Source organism: Gorilla gorilla, chromosome 8, assembly GCF_029281585.2.
Source record: "Gorilla gorilla gorilla isolate KB3781 chromosome 8, NHGRI_mGorGor1-v2.1_pri, whole genome shotgun sequence".
In the NCBI taxonomy this organism is placed as follows: Eukaryota; Metazoa; Chordata; class Mammalia; order Primates; family Hominidae; genus Gorilla; species Gorilla gorilla.
In genome coordinates this window covers 130,284,114-130,306,073 of record NC_073232.2, presented here as the reverse complement: position 1 = coordinate 130,306,073, position 21,960 = coordinate 130,284,114, and the positions used below count along the sequence as shown (strand labels likewise).

Sequence of the window (21,960 nt, the reverse complement as noted above, 5' to 3'; positions counted from 1 at the left end):
GCCCCACTGAAACAAACTCTTGACTGCCAAGAATGTTTTAAGGCTGGGCTTCTCAGCTTGGGTTGCAGAGTGGTGAAAATCCCCCAGTCATGCCAGCAGTTGCTTCTAAGAAGCAAGTGTAGGAGCCTGTGGCTTGCATCGCCCGACTGGGGGGCCCCTGGAAGTCTGGCTGCCTTGATGTCCCTCCTTGAAGGCTCTGCAGAGATGGCTGGGGCTAGGAAAGTGGGTGCTTGCTGGCCAGGGGCTTCATTGCAGGCTGTTCTTAAACACCTGAGGCCTTCCTGGTAACCAGAGGACACCGTGACTTCTCCAAAACATAGCTTTGTCATAGGCCCACACAGAGCCAGCTTGGGATGCTTTTGGCCAGGGTGTTGTGGGCCTTCTGTCTTTTTTCACCTGCTTCACAGGGACCAGGGATGCCTTGCTTGCACCCTCATGGAAGAGTCACATCTCTCCACATTATCCTTACACTCCCTCCTTGCAGGAAAAGTTTGATCAAGACCACTGGGTCTGTCTTGATCACGTAGACAGGCAGAGCCTGTGCTGGGTTTGGCCCTGCAGGTGCCTTGCTGTCATCACTGCTGCCCACTGTTTTGCTGCTAAAATGAACAGGACTTGATTGCACACGCACACACACACACACACGATGATGATGACTAATGGATACGTAGCAGGTGGCAGGCAGGCGTCTACTCAGGGTAACAGACCAAACACAACACAGCTTCCCGAAGTGACAAATTTCCTAAAGATATAGGGAGAAAATATTCATTTTATATCAAGAGACACATGATTATATTAGTAAAATGCAAAAATTCATCTGAGATGTCAAATTGTATGCTTGTTGTTGGATTTATTCTTATGTATTAGGATATTAAAGAGAAAAAAAGGGTGAGAAGCTTAGTTTTAAAGGAATGGAGAACTTTTGGAATCCATAGGCTTTATGTTGAAATTTGTGGGTTGTTTGACTGTCTTTGAAATAATTATTTCTATTCTATTCTTTTTTTTTTTTTTTTTAAGACAGAGTCTCACTCTGTTGCCCAGGCTGGAGTGCAGTGGCATGATCTCAGCTCACTGCAGCCTCCGTCTCCCAGGTTCAGGCAATCCTCCTGCCTCAGCCTCCTGAGTAGCTGGGATTATAGGCACATGTCACCACATCCGGCTAAGTTTTGTATTTTTTAGTAGAGATGGGGTTTCACCATGTTGGCCAGGCTGGTCTTGAACTCCTGACCTCAAGTGATCCGCCTGCCTCCTCCCAGAGTGCTGAAATTACAGGCGTGAGCCCCTATTTCTGTTCTTTACCAGGAGAAATGTGTAAGTTAGACTTGATTGACTATTATAATAGTCAAACCAAGCCTTAATTTCATTGATGTCTTTAAATCCTCAAGTTCTAGGACTTTCACCAACAACGTATTCATTATTATTCATTATGGAAAAGCAGCTAGGTCTGAATTTGCTGTCCGTGATCTTTGGTGTCACTGACCACAATTTTTAATTGTCTTGCCTCTGAGAGCTCATAAAAGATACCCCATGAGAATATTAATAAGTAAATTACTGTTAATCCCCATAGACATTTATGTATTAGGTTCTGTTTTGTCATCCAGGTTTTGGTGTACATGCCCAGTCCCAGGAGACAGAATGTAGTCTTTTCATCTATAATATCATTAATTTGATTTGGTACTGAGTTTTTTGCTTTTTTCTAAAAAGAAAGAAAAAATATTGAGTTTCGTCTTGCCTCTTAAGGCTTATTAGCATGTATAATGAACGTAATTGGAATGTGCTAAAGATTCCAATGAAATCTCTCTAGTGGAATCTCTTTGGGCACTTCACTTTTTTAGAGCTTTGGAAAGAGCATTATTAAAGAACATTAAAAAAACAAAAACTTCAACACGTAACCTCTGTGGAATAAATGTTTTCAGAATTTACCAGAAAAATCTCTAATTAATCTGTATTGTGTCAAATGCCTATCCTGGTAGACCTAGTTGGTATACTCGATAAACTGGCTAATTGAATTGATTCTGTTGGCAGTCCACCAGTTTGAAAATGTGTTTTAATTCCTATTGACTTAAATATGAGAATAATTCTTCGTATCTTAAAAAGAACTGAAAAACATTCCACTAGTGTATCATCAGGTGTAGATATAAAATCTTTCTTATTCAGGAAAATTATTTCTTCCACTCTTTGGGGACTTGGTATCTTGGTGGTGGAACTTATATTGCCCTAACATAGATGTACTCAGTCAACTCAACCCGGTTTTTACACATTTTTATTAAGTACTGGTTATTAATGTATTCAGCATACTTTTGTTAGGAATTTTTCATGCTGGCACTGTGTCAGATGCTAGGAATGAAAAGAGGAATGAGATATGGTTCCTTCCTTTAAGTGGCTTGCAGTAGAAAGGGAGGGGATCCAGGGGTAAGATAGATACACAAAAGCAAACTTTTATACCATATATTTGAAAAGCACTTTTGTCAAACAAACCATTTTCATACTCATTTCTTTTAACCCTCTTTTAATTCTATGAAATAGATGGTAGCATTTCTGTTTCTTAAATTTGAAATTTAGAGCAGTGAAGTAGATTGTTCCTTGGCATTAGGGGATGGGCAATAAGTGTGGAAAGGTAAATTGGATAAAATCTAGTGGACTTTGAAAGCCAGTCTAAGAAATTTTGTCATTATTCAGGAGGAGGTTGGAGGTCAAAAGCTTTTTGACAGACGAATAATGAGGTTAGACTTGAGCTTGAGAACGCCGTCCATATTCAGTATGGATAGGCTGGATTGGACAAGGAGGGATGGGCAGAGACTGTGAAGAGGCTGTTGCAGTAGTGTCAGCAGAAGACAGTTTGGTCTTATGGTCAGAAAGGCAGCAGTAAAAATGAGCAGGGAGGAAACGATCAGAGTTCTGTGGCAGAGGCTGAATGGTGAGAACATGGCAGTTTATTTGTGAGGCATGTAAGCTGAAGACTGGAGTGAAGGGTGTCTCTGAGGCTTCACCTTCGGTGCGCAGGAGATTGGTGGTATGAGTAGGAAGAAAACCAGACAGAACTGTTCTAAAAGACATGATTGGTCTTTCAGGGACAGGTAGGATATTCGATCTAAGATTTTGATCAGACATTTGTAAGCATGACATTATAAAGGGTAAAGAGATTGGTGGTTGAAAAGATTTACTACTCCTCCATCCATATAGGGATGGTAGTTGGTGGTGAGAGAATATGAAATCTCCAAGGTAGAGCGGAAGAGGCCTGAAAACAACCTTGAGAAATATCCAGTGTTTCCCACCTAAGGGTGAAGAGGAAGATAACAAGGAAAAGGAGTGATTGGAAATATAGGACAAAAGTTAGGCTACCAGATAGCAAGAAGAGTGAGTTTCAAAAAGAAGGAGCAGCCATTTGGTATCACATGGAGCTGAGAGGTTAAAGAGTGAGGTGATTTTAGTGAAAATAGTTTTTTGGTGGCCTTCGTCAAAGAAGCAATGAGTATTGGTGGTGGGAGTTGTGTTTCAGATTAAAGAATATGAATGAGTCAAGGTAACAAAGTCAGCAAGGGCTACTTGGTAGGGTTTAGAGACTGGCAAAATAAAAATGGTAGAATGTCCAAGAGATAATGGACTGTCGACGAGTCCCGGTGAGTAAATACAGGTGGATTAGGAGACAACTGGGATGATAGTGGGAGTGCACCAGCAGGTCTCTAGGAGAGAGGGAGTGTCAGAGGTGAGATTGATCAGATGGGATTCTGATTGTATGAGATTTTATGGTATAAGATTTTATTGATTACTGTTCCTTTGGAAACATGTTCAGAGAAATTCAGTTTGTGAAAATGTCTTATAAATTGTAAGGCAAAATGTAAATATGAGGTGGTATTATTCAAATCCAAGTCACTTGAAGTAATTACACCATTTTACATACTGCAGGAGCAATGAATCTTTAAAAATGCAATCCTAAATGGAAAATAATTTTGAACACAAGTGCTCCAGCTCTGTGAATTGGAAAAGCATATTGTTAAATTAAGGCCAGGAGTTTGTGTGTGTGTGTATGTGTAGGCAGGGTGGGTCGGGGGAGGCTAGCAGTGAATTATCATTTACAAAGTAAGAAGAGGCTATGCGTATTTTGAAAAAAAAAAAAGGTTAAAATAAGTAGTTATGGAGCATAAGCCAGAAATTGAAGGGCAAAGGGAAGTATAGGTAATTCATATGAGTAATTATTTTTCTTTGGTTCTTTCTTTCTTTCTTTCTAATAGAGAAATAGAACAAACCTTTGTCCTTAATTATTTTACATTATTAAGTGAATGGTTTATGGCATTTATTTTATATTCATGTATCAGTTAAGAACCTAATAGGAAACAAATGACACACTCAAAACGAATAATTGAGGGAAGTTTAGTGGAGAGGTGTCTGCAGGGTTAAGGACATCAAGAAGGAATAGTACAGCACCAGGGACCAGCATTGCATGCTTAGCTGCAGCTGTGGCTGTAGGTAGAGATGCTACTGCAGCCCAGCAGGGAGGGAGGGGAGCGGTGCTGGGATGGGGCTGGGGGAAGGGGAGTAAATACCCTGCCTCCTATGCTTTCAGTGCTCCAACCTCTTGGAGGTGCCTCCCAGTGGCAGAACATAATAAGCCAGTGGGCAAGCCCAGGTGATACACTCTCCAGAGGTCAGTATCCTGGGGTGCAGGGAGGGTCAGAGTGGAGCAGGAGGGGCAAACAGAAAATCAAGAGCACAGTTATTTCCAAACCTGTTGCATTTCAGCCATTATTCTGTCTCTTTTAGACTAAATCTAAGACTTTTCTGAATCATTTCTGATTGGAAGAAGCCTCATGAAATTGCCCTGGACTCATTGAAACCCGCCAACAGTGAGCTCACAGTAGAACTGACAGTTTAGAGCAGCTCTGTGGAAGAAGCAGAGTTTATGACTAAAGAGTTTGGACTGTGGAGTGGGGCTGCCTTTCTTTCATCCTAACTGGGCCACTTACTAACTGTGTTACCTTGGATAAGCGCCTTACCATCTCTGTGCCCATTTCCTCATCTGTAAATGAGGATAAATAGAGCACTCAGGTCATAGGATTGTTACAGGGGTTAAGTGAGTTAACATGTAAAGTGCTCAGAAAGTTACCATGGTTAAAGTCCAATAAATACAATTGCTTTTAGGATGTTTTTCTATGCTTCATTATCAATGAAATACACGGGGTGTTTCTCTTTTCCTCCTTTTAGACTCACTGAAAATTTTTGTTATATTATGTCACAGTTCTCAGTATATACCTTTGTCATGAAAGTGAAGCCCCAAGTCTCTCTTTTTTTTTTTTTCTTTGAGGCAGAGTCTCGCTCCTTCCCCCAGGTTGGAGTGCAGTGGCACGATCTCAGCTCACTGCAAGCTCTGCCTCCCGGGTTCACGCCATTCTCTTGCCTCAGCCTCCCGAGTAGCTGGGACTACAGGCGCCTGCCACCACGCCCGGCTAATTTTTTTTTGTATTTTTGGTAGAGACGGGGTTTCACCATGTTAGCCAGGATGGTCTCGATCTCCTGACCTCGTGATCTGCCTGTCTCGGCCTCCCAAAGTGCTGGGATTACAGGCATGAGCCACCGTGCCCAGCCGTGAATCCCCAAGTCTCTAGAGCCCACTTGGTTAAGATCAATAGGACACACTCCTTTGAAAATAGTGAATGTCAGTTCTTCTGTGATAGTTTGAAGTTATACTTATTTCCCATACACAATAAGGAGTTGACTGGCGTTTGAGAAAGTTACTCCTGTCCTGCCCCTTCCTTCTTCCTCCTCTTCCCTCCTCCCAGCCAGGTGGCACACCTCCTGGATTTCACATTTAATTTGAATTCACTTCTTAAATACAAAATGAGTCAAGGTGTAGGCCAAAATGGACTTTGCTTTGTAATTCCAGCAGTAATGGGGTTTGGAAAGAGATATTATGGAAGGTGTAATAATACTCTAAATACTTAAAAATACTTATTTTTAAATGCCCTCCAAAGAGCTTGTTGTTATGTGACTTCTCATTGAAAGATTTAAAATCCTAGAACCAGGAATTTATGGTTTGCATTGTCTTATAAAAGCACTGTTAACCAGTTTTAATAGATCTTTGTTCTTATGTAGGGTTTTTTTTTTTAATCTTTGCAAGCACTGTACACTTTTTACTCTGAATAGTTTCTCCTCCTTAGGTATTCTTGTTCCAAAAGAATATATATGTTTAAGAAAGAGAAACAAAAAAAAAAAAAAAAAACCCACTTTGATCACTGCCAAATGCCGTAGTGATTACTGTGGTGATCAGTTTTTTTGCTCTAATGATTGAGTTATTTTCTGGCCAATATATGGAAGGTTAGTCCATAGCACAAATTAAAGGACAGTTTCAAGACCTCACTGATTTACTTCTTATCTCTTTACTTATTATTTATTTTAACTTTGAGGTAAATTAACAGGTGATATTGTAGAAGAGATACTAGTGATTCCTAGAAATATTTGAAAACATTTCAAATTTTAGAATTAGAGTTTACTGGGGAAAATTCTTTAACATTTGGAAATATCTCAAAGTAAAACTATTGATGCTTTTGCGTAAAAACTTCAGAATGTTAAGTCATTTTATTTAAAATAACTTTTAAAATACTAATTTAAAATGTTTAAATTCTGTAGTTTCATTTTACATAGACTCCTTTTTAAATGTGAGTGTATCTAGGTTTATTTTGCACCTGATTAAAAACACCGTTTTCCTTAACCTGTCAGCAGCTCGGCTGAGCAGTCAGACCGGATTATTCGATATCTTGTCTGACATGAGGACGGCAGTCCAAAGAGAAAGATATCACAAATTGGTGCCACACTTCAATAAATAGAGACATTTTATTTTTCACCAAGCTAATTCAATCCAGTTCAGTTAACTCTTTTTTCCCCATTAGGGACAGATCAAAAAAGGCAGCCATGAATGACTGAGTTCGTCAAGTGTTTGACACGTCAGTGTGTGAATATAAAGCAGACCACAAGGGAGGGGTTCTGCCTTTAGACTTCAGACAATACCCAGTACAAGAGCCTCTCACTCAGATCTGCACTGTGGGGAGCTGGAGAGAGTGGCTCAGATCACTCAGGTAGAATGGGAAGTAGCCGGGCTTGCCGCACTGCAAACCCTTCCCCTTAGAGTTGTGACATTTTCAGCATTCTTAGGAATTCTCAGGCATTTTTCAGCAGCCATTGAGTTGCATTTTAGTTTTATAAGCTGTGGTTGGCTACTACATATGGTTAGTTTTGTGATTTTGATAAAATCTTTGTCCTAAATGTTGTTCCTTGAAAACCCTTATTGCAATAAATATAATACCGATATTTCTGTTTCTTAGTTCAGTGATTTCTTCCTGAGACATATACCGAAATTTATATAGTCATAATACTGTTCAACCTCAAGGATACAATGAGATGGATTATGCCACCAAATATAAAATGTTTAAATATTTACAAGAAAAGATTAACATTGTCCAAAGCTTACCTCCTGCTCTACGGATTGGGCCTGAGGAATGCGTCGTCAGAACCTTTATGGGCTCCTGCCGACCCTGCTGCCTCGCTGCCGGTCTCCTCCGTGTCCTGCAGCAACACAGTATACTGTCTGACAGCCCCAGGCCACGCCATATGTTTGCAGAGCCCTCCTTGTCTAGCCTGCCAAACATATCCTTCATGTCATTTTAAATCCTGCTTTTTCCATGAATTAGGCATTCCTTGACTAATTGCTGTGATAGAACATTTCATTTCTCTATGAGGTCTAAAAATTTAATTATTCAGAGTGCTCTCCCCCACCTCCCACAAGTATATCTCTACCGTGTGCCTTCTCGAAATGCAGCATTGTTATTCTCTGATTCATCTATGTGGCCTATATGTTCAGGGCTTCTGCAGTGCAGCCAGTGCTCACTAAGTAAATCTGTATACACGGAATGGGGCTAGGGCTGTGTATCATAGGAGGACACAGTCTAGAGCCAGACAGCTCCACCAGCTACTAACAGAATGACCACACGCAAGTTACCTAACCTCTCTGTGACTTGTTTCCTTACCTTTAAAATGAAGATGTGGAAGATACTGGACCGTAAGACTACCGTAAGGATCATGAAGATTAAATGAGTTAATTTTGGTAAAGTGCTTAGAACAGCGTCTGGCACACATTAAGTGCTATGTAAAAGTTTATGAAATAATTATTTCATTATTTTATTTATGAAATAAAATAATGTTCTATCTGGTAGTCACAGTGCTAAGTGTCTTCCATGTAGTTAACTCATTGAATCTTCACAGGAGTCTTATGTGGTAGATACTGTTGCCATCTCCATTTTACAGATGAGGGAACCAAGACACAATCAAAGTTAGGTAACTTGCTCAAGGTCACAGGGCAGAAACAGGATTTGAATTCACACCACCTGGCTCCAGCCACTTCTCTGCTTGCAAGCACCTTGTATGCTGTCGGGCCTGAGTGTAAATCATTTTGTTTTTTAGAATATCCCAGTCAGATGGGAGATGTAGCAGAATGTGTTTCTTGACCTATTAGAAAACATGCTGTGAGATAATGGGGTAGGAGAGATTAATCCCACTGGACCCCCTGTTGGCTACCTTGGATCGAAAATCAGAGAGGATGGAAACCACATGTGTTAGCAGCTGCTACCACGGCACTCTAGGCTAAGGTGGACTATGTGAGAATGCTTTTTGGATTTAGTTTTTGTCTTTTAAGCCACTCCTTTGTGGGCTCTTGATGCTTTGCTGGTATAGTGACTTGAGTCCAGGACCATGCAGAATACCATAAAGATGTTAAGAAAATGTGCCAGCCACACAGGCCTTTAACTGGTGCTTTGTAGGTTTTTAAAACATGTTTCACTCTCTCTACATGCAACCCAGCTCTGCTGAAATACTAAATTTATCCTTAGGAGTTCTAGTTAGAAAAGGCGAGCAATCACTTCTGGAAGGTAGTACTTCAAATCTTAGTCATAGCCAGTGAAATCTTGGTTACATGGGAAACTCTCTGGAGGTGGTTGTACATGTGTGCCCTGTACATCTTAGAGCGTAGGATTTGTACACGTAATTACAGATACTTTACCAACATTATATCCAGTGTCCAGACTTTTTGTCACACAATCAAAAGTTTTAAAAGTAAATTTCTTAATCTTCAAAGGATGCCAGTTATTTTACTGGCAAGGGACAGATAATGAAAACATACATATTTTACAGTTGTTGTTTTGTGCATGGAATAAAAAGGTTCTTAGGACACTGATGCTTTTTGAAGGTTTTAAAGGCTAATACCTTTAAGTGCTGGGTAAAAAATTAAACTTGAATAGCACCGATGAAATATTTACTCATCAGATGGCTTTGAAGTTTAGCGTCTTTTGGTTGCAGTCCCATCTAATGGGCATGTTTCAAAGAAGAAAATAGTTATAGCATTCAGCTGTGATGTTTTCTTCTCTGCATGGAAGAAATCTGTGTTGTTTTGATTCGTTTCAGTATTTAAATTTTCAAGACTAGCTACTTAGAAATCACATTAACGAGAGAAATGTTTCTCACAATTCTGAATTTATTCTTATTGATAGGGTAATGTTTGAAAGCTGAGTTTTCTAACACTTATGGCATTTTTAAACAGATTGCTTTAACTCTTTTATTCTATAATCTTTCCAACCTAAATGTACTTAATTCTCCCTAGTTTTATGTCAGAGGGCCTAAGGTGAGTGACTGTGTGTAAATATAATGGGAAATCTCTCACACAAATTAGTTTTGCAAAATATCTTGCTGGATAAAAGTGCTATGTTTAAAGTTGTTTAGAAACTTCCTATTTCATTCTTCAGTTCTGATAACTAAAAAGTTTTCCTTCAAAGTTTGAAATTGTAATGATGCTTTAAGAATGTTGGGGAAATACTGGATTTTTTCTACTTCTTGGATTAAATTTCACTCATCTGAATAACGTAGGGCTTTAGAAATTTGTATTACAATGTTGGTTAAAATTTTTCTATTTTTATGTTTCCTCCCACATGAGTTGTGACACTTTTAACATTTGTTTGTGTTTTATTAGTTTTCATATGAGTCCAACAAGCAATGAAGACCTCAGGAAAATCCCGGTAAGTTGCTGAAGGGGTTAGAGGGTTGTCAAAGAGTAAGCCGGTCTTTTTCTCTGGCACACATTTCTAAAAATGCCTTTGTCTTCTTGCCTTCTGCCTCACTTACCTAAGAATTGTAGCTTAGCATAGTAATTTTAGGAGAAAGAAAGAAAGTAAAATACAGTCTTTGCCTTTGATATACAATAGGGTGTGACTCGTATGATCTATGAAACTTCAAGCAAAATTGGTTATAATTGAAGCCAATTTAGAATATACATATTTTGTTTACAGACTTTTGAAATTAATATGCAAGCTGTATGTCAGGGTCAAATTTGTGGTTATGAAATAAGAGCACGTAGAAAAGACTATTTTTTGTTGTTGTTGGGACAAGGATTGAAGAAAGAATAAAGCTGCTTGTTAACATTCAACAATAGAAAAGCATCCTGGCAGGAGAGCCAGATAACCAGGAAAGTATTTGAAAGAACAAATACTTTAGGACACTTATCTTTCTCGTCAGAACAAAACCAAATATGTTAACAGGATTGGTAGCAACCACCTAAATCAACTCACGTATTTTGCAAGGATTATTCAGATAATCTGAACTTTATTGTAGTATTTGAAGTCCAGTATTTAATCTCTGTTCAGAGTTCCATTGCATCTGCAATCAATTCTAACTATATTAAACGTAGAGAATAAATTACTTTGCCAAAATATGGGCAAATGTTCTTGGTAGAAAACTAAATTCTCACTGAATAACAGAAATAGAGGCTTTATTCCAAGACACTGGTGGTTGCTGTTTCAACCATCTGTCCTTGATGTGTGTGATCCAGATGTATAGTAAGAATTTTTTTAGGCAATCCCATATCACATATCACTATTTTTTAGGATGTGACATGGCTAGAAGAAGCTAAGGTGGGTTTAGGGTTTATTTTCTAAACCATTCTAAATGCAGTTGTTTATCTTTAAAATTGTGGAAACTGTTGCAGAAGCACAGGACTTTGTACTGTGTTTTTGCTGTTTTATTTAAACGATTCGTAAGTTTTGATGTTTTATAAATTCTCAAGTCTTTATAATATGGCAGTCCGGCGAGAAATGTGAGAAAATATGAAGTCAGCCTTTGATCAGATAGTAAAATGAATTCTATCAGGCGGTTACTTAATCTCAAACAAAATGCAACATCAAAAAAATCGATTTAATGTGTAGCTATTGTTTATTAAGTAACCTTAATTACAATTTCGATTGCTTGTAAATGTACTTTTCCAAATCTTGTAATTTATTGCTGTAAAAGCATCCTTAGAATTCTTTAAAGAAATAAAATGTGAAAATTGTTTTAGTTAAAGGATTTAAAGGTGATAAAAGAATCCTTGATGTGTGATTATTTTTCTCTGGAATACTAACTATTCTAAATGACAGTTAAAGGATTACTAGGTGTTGTTAATTTACTGCAAGATACAATTAAGAGGAGGAAGCGCATCTTCGTACTGATCATGGTTGAAGAAAAGCATTCGAACAATTTTTATGTTGAAGATTATAAGATGTTTGAAGTAATTTACATTAAGTTCTCCAATAATAGCCATCCACCAAGTTATTTTTTCTCCCTCTGGACATAGTATTTTGTAATTAAGTTTGTATGTCTTATATGCTAGTGCCAACACCTGTCTGTGAAAGCACAGTGTTTAAACAGGAGCAGTAGCCAGTTGAAAGGGCAGTGTGAGCTCTTTAAGGCCTAATTAAGAACTGAAAGGGAGATGAAGGGAGTAGGACAAAAGATGTGAAAGTAGCTGAGATGATATTCCCAGAGCAAAGTTCCTCATTAGAACAATAATGAGATGATCAGAGAATGCCAAGCCTTCATTTTTTTTTTCTCTCTCTCCTCTAGTTGCCTTGGATGTCAGTTAGTACCCCACCAATATTTGGTTACCAGGACAACCTTTCTTTAAATCTTCAGTTATTTTGAGTCCTGATAATTTGCTTTTGTTTAAATTTAAATATTGTAAAAAATGTACATTTCCTAGTTTAAAAGGCTAGACTGTGTAAAGCAAAAATAGATCACTAGCAGTTCTCAAAATCTTATGCAAAACTGTACTATTTAAAATTCTGGGTTAGAAAACTTCATGTAGTAATTCTAATATTTTCTTACCAGTCCACATCTTCTATGTCTGCATATGGACATTTTTAACAGAGGTGGGGTAGAAATGAGAAAGGGTTGGTTGTAAAAGGGGAAGAGAGAAGAAAAATTTACATTAAATTTCAAAATAAGAAAACATCTTAAAAACATAAGTGCTGTCTGTATGGAGTACTGTAAGAAAAAATAATGAGCACTTTGGAGTAACCATTGTAAGTTGCATTTGGTCTTTGCCAGTTTAGAGAGTTATGAATTTTGCAAGTTTTTGCAAGAACAATCTTTCGAAAAAATAATTTTTATATTTACCTGAGAGTTTTCCTCTTTAAAAAAATAATTTTTGTAATGAGCATATGTTTTAATTTTCTATTGTTTATATTACTTAATCATTATTTTATTTGGAGTTATATCAACAAACAGAAATATATATATATATATATATGTGGAGTACATCAGTCAATTTAAGAATCTCATGCCTAAAATTAGAAGGTTTACATTGTTTTCAAATATTAGATAAAATCTGGAACTCAGCATGAAACTGTTTTTAATTATTTTATATTCTTTTCCAGAATATAGTTCATAGTACATATGTTTCTAAGATGTTTTCCTGCCTAGAAACTTGATGCTAAAATTTGAGGTGAAATTTTCACATAAAAGGACAAACGGAAAATTTATTGAAAAGGCCAGAAATGTATTTCCAGGAAATCTGTCTACACATTAGTGTTAGATTGTTGTAAGGAAAAAAAAAATAATCCAAATAACATATCTGTGTATTCTAGAGTATGGCTATAAAGTATGACCAGTAGTCTGAAATAATAATTGATTATTTTGAAAGATTAAACTATTAATTTATATCATGGCTTTAATTTATATCAAAACACAAATTTTTGAAACGTCTTTCATCTTCAGTGTCTTTAGAGAAATGTTACAAAAAATTTTTAACTACATTAGCTGGTAATAGTGTTAAATATAACAGTGCACTTTTTTTTTTAACTATTTCATAGCTTAATTAGTTTGGAGAAATCAGTTTATATATGTGTAATTTTATTAAGATTAGAGAGACTTGAATAGATGCTTTTATTATGTTAAATAAAGAAAAAGCATAAAGCAGTCAACTAATCAGTAATGAATCCCATTTAGCTTCCTTTCATTAATCCCTGCAGTTCTCACAAGAACATGAATTTCTCAGTAAATGTTTTATTAGAAAAGTGAAATCACATTAGTTAGAGTTTATTAGTTTTTAAAGTGTGGTTTAGAAAAATCACTTGGTATACCAGACAATTTTAGAGTTGAAAGGGACCATGGAGAACATCTCATCTATCAGATAAGAAAAGTGAGACCCAAGTTGCTTTCTCTCTCAAATTTATGCAGAATTACTCGAGTTGAAGTAAGACACTTTAGCTTATTTTTAAGAAATTTCAAAAGTATACCAAACTCTACACTATGTCTTCTCTTTACTGTAGAAAACGGCTTAACATAATCTTTTATAAGAATGTAATTAATACTTATGTATCTCTAAACTATATATTATGACCAATTAAACTAGTAACTACGTGCATGAGAGTGTGTGTGTGTGCACGCGTGTGTGTAGACTTATAAAAGATTAATTGATCTGAGAGAGGAGAGAGAAGTAAAACAACACTTGTCTCTAGAATTGTCCTTTAATGGTTTTAGAACAATATTTGAAATGTTTTTAAGGATGAAGGAAATATGACTGAAACTTACATCTGTTTCCAGTTTCTAATGCTAAAATAAACTAAGTTGTTTTAGACATATTTTATAGAATTTAAACTCACTTCCCTTTAATATCCTCTCTATTCATTCTTGCTAACTCTGGTCTTTCATATTTCAATAGCCCTATACCTAATCTTAGCCCCTCCAAATGATTCCACTGTTGCCATTTTACTTTTCCTGGAACATAGCTTTAATCATATCCTTTCGCTGTTTAGAAACCTTCAGTGGCTTCCTATTTTCCATAGCAAAAGTCTAAAAATTCTTTATACTACCATTCAGCATTCTTGGTGGTCTATTTCAAACCTTCCATTTCAGCCCGTCTGCTCACTGTCCTGTACAGTATTTTCCAGCCATGCTCTACAGAGTACCTGTTATTGGATTACCTGTTGGCCACTATGCCTTGAGCCTTGTTTCCTTCTTTGAACAAGCAGAGTTCACTGCTTGAAATGCCCCATTACGCATTTCTGCCTGCAAACTCTTGAAGGCCTAGCGCAAGCTGTATCTTCTCCACAAAGCCTGAGAGATTCTATGAAATTGGAAAAGTTTTTCAGTCCTGAATGTTTTCACTTATCCTGGAGAAGTGGGTGTGCTTCAATGACCCAAGCATCAAATTGGTATCTGTACTCTAGCTTCTCTTTCTCTGGTCTGGTAAAGTCCTGGTTCCTTGGGCTGAGAGGCTGGGGAAGTGGGGAGGGCCAGTGAAAAGTTAAACTTTGGCTTTTCTCATGAACACCCCCAAATACATAGCACTATTAAAGTAGATCCTGAAAACAGGGAAGGACAGTTTAATTCTTATTGGGGGTGGGGGTCATTCTGCATTCACCAGTCCCCATTCCCCATCCTCCACTGAATAGATTAGATAGTATTCCTTAAGAGCAAGAAAACCAATTTCCTCAATATTTTAGTTAAGTTTCCTTAAAGCCAAATGGAAATGTTTTAAAAGATAGTGATGAAAATTATTTTAAATTGTTGGGCTTAATGAGAGAACTATGATTTAAAAAGAATAAAAAATTGCTTAGTTGTAATTGGGCATTATGTTTTACAGAATGAAAACTCTTAATGCTATACACTATAAATAAAAGATGATGTTACAGGGCCTTGATTAAATTCCTGAGAAATATTTTTCTTTCACTTTTGATATAACATTAATATTAGAATGCTTTGTAATAACAGTGAATTAGTAAGTGTCTTTTAAAAAAGATTTTTGGTTATATTTATGCTTTTGCCTAAAAAGAATTTTTGTCAATAGAATAAAGTTAAGTAAATAGATGAAATGGGAGAGAATGCAAATATACTAACCGTAGTATTAATATGGTTGAACTCTTGAGTTTCCTGATAACCAGGGTCAAAAAGGGAAAGAAGATAAATTAGATATTATTATAGGAGAAAGAAATAGACCAGTTACTCAGGGGAGGAAAAGTTCTGCCTGTTTCTAAATTAAAACAGAAGTTACTCCCATGGGGCTTCCTGTAAGGATAATCTTTGATTTAATTCGGAGTGCTTCCATTTTCATAGCAAATTAGAAAAGATTTTTGCTGTAACCATCTTCACTAAGAAGCCAAACATGTAACATTAAATCACAGTTCAGTGGAAGCAGTTTCATAAGGACACAAGTCCAAGTGTATAGTTTTCAGTTACTTCTTACAGTTCCTCTGAGTTAACTTTTAGAAATCTTTAGTTTTCATCTATTTTAGTTGTATTTATTATAGAATATTTCATCTCTTAATGTAATCTTACATGATATAACCAGTCTCAGATATTAGGAAATTGCCCACAATGTTAGAAAGGGTTTTAGGATTTAGAGTTATAGTCAAAACTTTGGTGCATCTGCCCTAGTTCTTGCCTCAGGACTGGCTAGCCAATTTGTGAACTGTCACATTCACTCTAAGCAAGGCTAGCGAAAAACTTCATCAGGGTTTGAAAAACAAAAAGTCGAAGTTCCAGGTAATTCTTAATGTTTGTCCCAGATGTTATATCTGCGAAAGTGACAGTCTTTATCCTGTTCTAGGACAGCAACCCCTTTGATGCCACTGCAGGGTATCGTAGCCTGACCTATGAAGAGGTTCTGCAGGAGCTGGTGAAGCACAAAGAACTCCTTAGGAGGAAAGACACCCACATCCGGGAACTCGAGGACTACATCGACAACCTCCTTGTAAGGGTAATGGAAGAAACACCCAGTATTCTCAGAGTGCCATATGAACCATCCAGGAAAGCTGGCAAATTCTCTAACAGTTAATAAAGCCAATTGTATTGTATTGTTAATTGGACAAAGAGAGAGAAAGAAAGAAGGAAGGAAGGAAAAACTTGTTACTGAAAGAGACTACACTATCAGGTTTCATTACATATTCTCCTTTATTGTGAAGAGTAGTTTTACCTGTAAATATTAGCAGGGACTATCAAGAGTGACCTTTGAAGCAAGCTAAATCATTTAAATGTTTAAATTGAAAATGGGCCAGATTCTCAATGAATAAGTGGTTCCTTAGGACTCACTCAGGTGCTGGTACTGACCCACTAATCTGCCATAGGCCCAGAAATATCTTCAGAAGTACGTGAGTTGTTCCTCAGGAATAGATTTTTCATAAAGCAGAATTGATGCTGTGGCTGGTTTCTCAGAAATCAGTTTGTAGAAATATTTAGCTTCAGGAATACTGCTCGTTATAAACACTACTAAAAAAACAGTTTATATTTTATATACACATATGTACATGAATATATATATATTCATGTATCTTGTATATAAAATATAGGCATATACCTCATATATACATGTGTTTTTAGAACATTTAGAAACAATTGATTGCCTCTAAAGTTAGGCTACCAATTTCTTGATTTGAAAATGTGTGTGCTCTATTGATGCAAGACAAGTCATCATTCCTACTGTCATGGTTTGTTATAGAGAAGCTGCTTCAAATCACTCTTGACTACATGGACCTTGGTTTCAAAGTGAGCTGCTATATATTATTCTAGCATCAAAGTTTTTCTCTTTCCCCAAAAGTGATCATCTCAAGTCCTTTTTTAAAGAATGACAAATTTTAGGAGACTTCATTAACTTCATAACAGCATGAATTTATTTGAATTAATTATCTTAACATTTGAGTTTGTTTAAGGTATAAGCAGAAGATAAGCTAATATAGCTTGTTTTGTTGAAATTCTGCATGCCTTTAAATCACTAGCAAAGCAAATATTATAAAGTTATATCTGAAAATAATTGCGGGAAGTATGTGATTGCCTGGTGTGTCTGATAACCCAAAGCAGCGGGCAGATTCCAGGAATGAAGAATTAGGCTTGGTTTCAGGTTACATAAATAATAGAGCAGATGGTTGCCTTTGGGTCTTGAACCAGAATAAGACTTACTAAAGGAAGAGTGAGTTTTTAGAAGAGACCTTTACTAGCGTGACATTATGCATTACTCCACATCCACCCTTTAAGAATTGATTTATTACAAAATTATGTTCTATTTTAAAGTCCACTCCCCCAAAATATTGATTTCTTCCATGGATTATTTTTATATGATTTGTACAATTTTTTTCTGAAATTTAAATTGACAAGCATTGTTATAAAAATATTGCTAATCTTCTGCTTATTTTTCAGCCTTAAAAGTCTGAAATACTATAAAACACTGAGAGTATCTATGTCTTTCTGAATTTAAAATGAAAATTCATCTCCATATGGAGACTTACATATTCCCCAATCTTTCCATGAATTGCATTTTTTTCTAATACTTATCTCTGTTAAGACTCCATTGAAAGTTAAATAAAAAGCCGATATAATAGTTTGGGGGTTTTTTTTGCTTATTTTAGTATTTTGAATCAGAGAATACTTGGCCAAGCTCGTATTTGTAAACTAAAACCCCTTGTTATTTGTATCTTCTGCATTTCAGTTTTACTGTAAGAACATACATTTTGAAATTATGAACTTTTTTTCATAAAAATTAAATGCTTTAAGAAATGGAGAAGGAAAAATAGCTTTTATCAATTTTTTTCTCCTGAAGATTCTGTAATAAACCTCAAAGTCTGGTATAGAATGGTATTTTCCCATTTGAGGTCTTGGTCGTTTTTTTTTTTTTTTTTAAACATGGTGCCACTTTTAATTAACTAAATGTTACAAAATTCTCAGCATTTGTTTTTGTCTGGTAGTAGTATTGAGTCTTTTCATACACTTCTTAAAATGTGAAAATCTATGTTTTCAGTATTATGACAGTATCTGCAGATACTATAATAATATGCTTTGGCCAAATTTGCTGTTTATAGAGTGAACCAAGATGTCAGTTTTGTATTGGGGATATGTTTTACATAAATAGAACTCATTTAAAAGTATGGTTCAAGTACTGCTCTTCTTTTTATGGGGAAATTGATTTTTAAGGAGCGATTCTTTTCCTATATAAAAGCTATTGAGTCTTAGCTTTATTCATACATGAGTGATTTGGTTATAACTCAATCAAAATTTTTCTCTTTAAATCTGAGACAAGTATTATATTTAAAACTAGATCTATTAATACATTCATCGCTGCCTGAAAATTTGCTGTTCTAATGTTTGTGAATTTTCACTCATTACCTAGAGTAAACTTACTGCATATTTTCATAATCAGTCAAAATAATAAAACTAAAAACAAAAAGTAAAAATTAGTTCCCAAGTAAATGTATCAGTGTTTCCTGTGTTTGGGCAGAAGTGCAAAGTAGTTTTAATTTCTCACGTTGTAGAAAAAGAGGCCAAGAAGGTCACCTTAGTTTATTTTTCCAAAACATAACTTTAGGTATTCTAATGTATTTTGTTAGTTGCTTAGAAATGGAAATAAAATATATGTGCTTATTAAATAATGCACAATACACTAGATTATAGAGTTTATTTTTGCTTTTATGCTTTAAAGAATGCATTCCCAAAACACTACTACCAAGAGGATTTTTTAAAATCACAGAATTGATATTTATCTCAAGACTATCTTAAGCTAATGTACTTCTGTTACATAATTAAACTATTTCTGCTATTATTTTTAAAGCAGTATTGTTTTATAACCAATTCTAAAATTCAGCTTTAAAAATATTGAACATACCTTCCTACCACTTACGCTTCAAGTTTCATTTATTGAATACCAGGGTCATATCTTAGAATTGTATATAAAACAACATGTAACCCATTCATGAAAAACGTTTAAGTATTGCTTTTTGCTGCTATGTTCTGCATTGAGCCTAGTTTTGCCATTGTCCCCTGAATGTAGTATTATCCATAGATTATACATAACTACATCTATTGCTTTTGGCGGTAAATCAAGATTTAGTTGTAATTTTCCAGCTGTGAAAATGTTGCCTTGTATTTAAAAGGGTTTCATGAATGGAAACCTAAGTAAAACTAAGCTCATTAGTGACAGACTTGTTTTCTTCATGTTATTCCTCCAGCAACTCCCTCACCACCACGCCTCCCTGCCTACCATCCCCGGAAGGGTGCTTATTCTTTAACAAAGAGAATCTAAAAAAAAAAACAAAAAAACTGTTGTCTAATATATCTACAGTAAATGTTACACTAGAGCTTTTATTTTCCTCTGTAGCTTTTCAGAAGAAGCAATTTACCTTGGATTTGTAAATCAAGCTGAAACTTTTTTGATGTTCATGTACTCATATGTCTTGTAGGTGATAGGTGTCACTTGTGTGTATGTGTAAGTGAAGTATGATGCATGCTCATTCACTTGGTCCCTTTGAAGTAAGGGAAAGGATCACAGTGCTGCTGGGCCATGATGGTATGTAGAAGGGTCTGTCAGCACACGTGGAAAGCCCCCATTTGCACAGATGTAGAACTTTAATAATCCAGATGCAATCATTGGAAGTATTTAATATGCAATTGGTAGCACCTTAGCTAATTAATCTGCATATGAAGCATTTTCTGATATATTTAATAAGAGGTATAGAAGCTCTTCAAGCATTAAAATAGAGTTGATGTTTCATTCCATTTATTTTATCCATCAAAAAGTGCACTCTCACAGTGGAGTTGAAGTCTAATACATGATACATGTGGGCCTGTTAATCTTCGAAGCTTCCAGATGGTTTGTGTTTTGAGGTACAAAAAAATGCTGCAGATCTAGAAATGCATATATTTAGCGGGTATTTGAAAGATAGAAGCATTATTTATAACTGAAGAGTATAACACTTATCTTCTTAAGTAAATGCTCTCATAACTTGTATGCATTTTTGCAGGTACAAATTCAAAAGTATGTAAGCATTGTATAATGTGACAATTGTATAATTTATGTAATCTGATGCATGAATCAGAATTTTTATATAGTATATGATTATTGACTTACAGTTGATTAAAGTGTTTAAACTTAATTCAGTTGTCAACATTTATTACAGATACAGTGGTGTTACCATAATGGATTTATATATGAGTCCTCCTTGTTTTTTAATAAATACCTAGGATGCCTCTTATTTGGTGTATTGTAGCACATATTCTGTAAGACCTACAAACTTATTTTACTATGAAAATAGTTCTGAAAAGTCATTCAAAAGAGTAGTTTTTAAGTACAAGTGAACATTCTTCAACAAATGTGTGGATGCCCTCTACATATAAGACATCCCCTCATAGGGATGGAGCTTACGATTTAGTAGAAATGATATTTGAGTATTTATATATAGGCTGAGGTCTCTGCTGAGTACTTCCTATTTATGCTTTATTTTATTTCTCACAACAACCCCGTAAGGTAGGGAATGCACAAGCTTTCAGAGGAAATGTAAGAAAACCCTTTGTGGTACTGAAGAAAGTAGAATAGGGTTGGTACAGCCGGTAGCATTTTTCACCACTTCATCCTCCAGCATCTACCAGAAGTCATTAATCAGTCACCACTTCCAGTCCCCTCAACACGACAGTCTAAGTGCATGCCCCTCCATCCGAGGTATGGGTACATTTTTATGGCAGTGTATTAGGCAGTTGTATTCTAGATTATGGGACATGAACCATATGTAGTCTTAGACATAAATCATACATATTTGGCACAAGGGATTTCTCAGCAGACCAGAACACCTTTCTGTTCTGGAATTGTAGTCTCTTCTGGAGGCCCGTTGAACCTGTCGCTCTACTTCTCCCAGCACATCTCCTTTAGATCTTCTTTCCACCTGCCCACAGCATGCACGTTTCTTTTTCCTTACTCTCCTGAGGCAAAAATATTTGGAGTAATTTGGAAGTAGAGAGCTGTTATGAGTCTGTTAAGGTGGCCATTTTTCATGTAGGGCTTGTGACCTAAATGCCCAACATTTGACATTTTTCCTCAGATAATTTTACGTGATACCACAACTTCATACTTTTATATTTTTATGATTATACAGTTAATACTTGTGAGCAATATTTAATTTTGTATTTATGTACCTATAATTACATGAACTAAGAGTGCTTAATTTTGATCTTACAGTCCTCGCACCCTAAAACTTGATTCTTAAATGTTCAGTGGTTTCATCATTTGGCATACTGAAAAGCCAAATTTATGCTAGAAAGCACAAAATCAAATTTCTCTGTCAGAGGATTTCAATTATGGTGTGTTGTGTTCAGATGTAAGGTATGGTATGGTTGGTCACTAACATTAGTACCAAAGTTTGTGCGTAATTTTTTAAAATTAGAACGACGTAAAGATTATTGCTATGATAGTGTTACATTCTGTTATGCTCTGGCAAATGATGGAAAAGTGTGTTGAGAGTGAGACTGGGGGTTATGTGCAGTTCCCAGCAAACTTTCTCATTTGTGCTGCAACCCTTAGTGCAGGAATTGCAAACTCAAAACATTTACAGAGCCAGGAAGGTACAGTGGATGATAGGGCAGGTGGAGTGGAAAAGAATAGGGATTACTGAGGACAGTGGCAATCTGGAGAGCTCATTTTTTTTCCGCTAAAAAGGAGCAACAGCTGTTCAGCTCCAGCTCATTGTGGCCATTCGGAAATGAATGTAAGTCCAAGATTGCTAAACCTGATCTTTCTAGAGAAACTGAAAGTAATACAGATTTTGTGAAATATGGTTTCCAAATGTTGGCAGTTAACTCATTTTCTTTTTAACCAAAAAAATTTAAGGGCCACCTGTTTGCAATCTCTTTTTTTTT

General features: G+C 36.1%; 1 protein-coding gene across 4 annotated transcripts in view; it reads left to right on the top strand.

Annotated features, from left to right (window-relative positions):
- Positions 1-20,306, top strand: part of RAB11FIP2 (RAB11 family interacting protein 2) — a 41,762-nt gene extending 21,456 nt beyond the window's left edge. For 2 of the 4 annotated variants that reach the window (XM_004050166.5, XM_019035362.4), the window contains 2 exons: positions 10,010-10,055; positions 15,899-20,306. In XM_004050166.5, coding sequence (XP_004050214.1) covers positions 10,010-10,055; positions 15,899-16,126 — 274 coding nt within the window. In that variant the 3' untranslated portion in view covers positions 16,127-20,306. The remainder of the gene's footprint in view (positions 1-10,009; positions 10,056-15,898) is intronic. The other 2 variants (XM_055351988.2, XM_055351987.2) reach the window with 1 other exon arrangement.
- Positions 20,307-21,960: the final 1,654 nt, after the last annotated feature.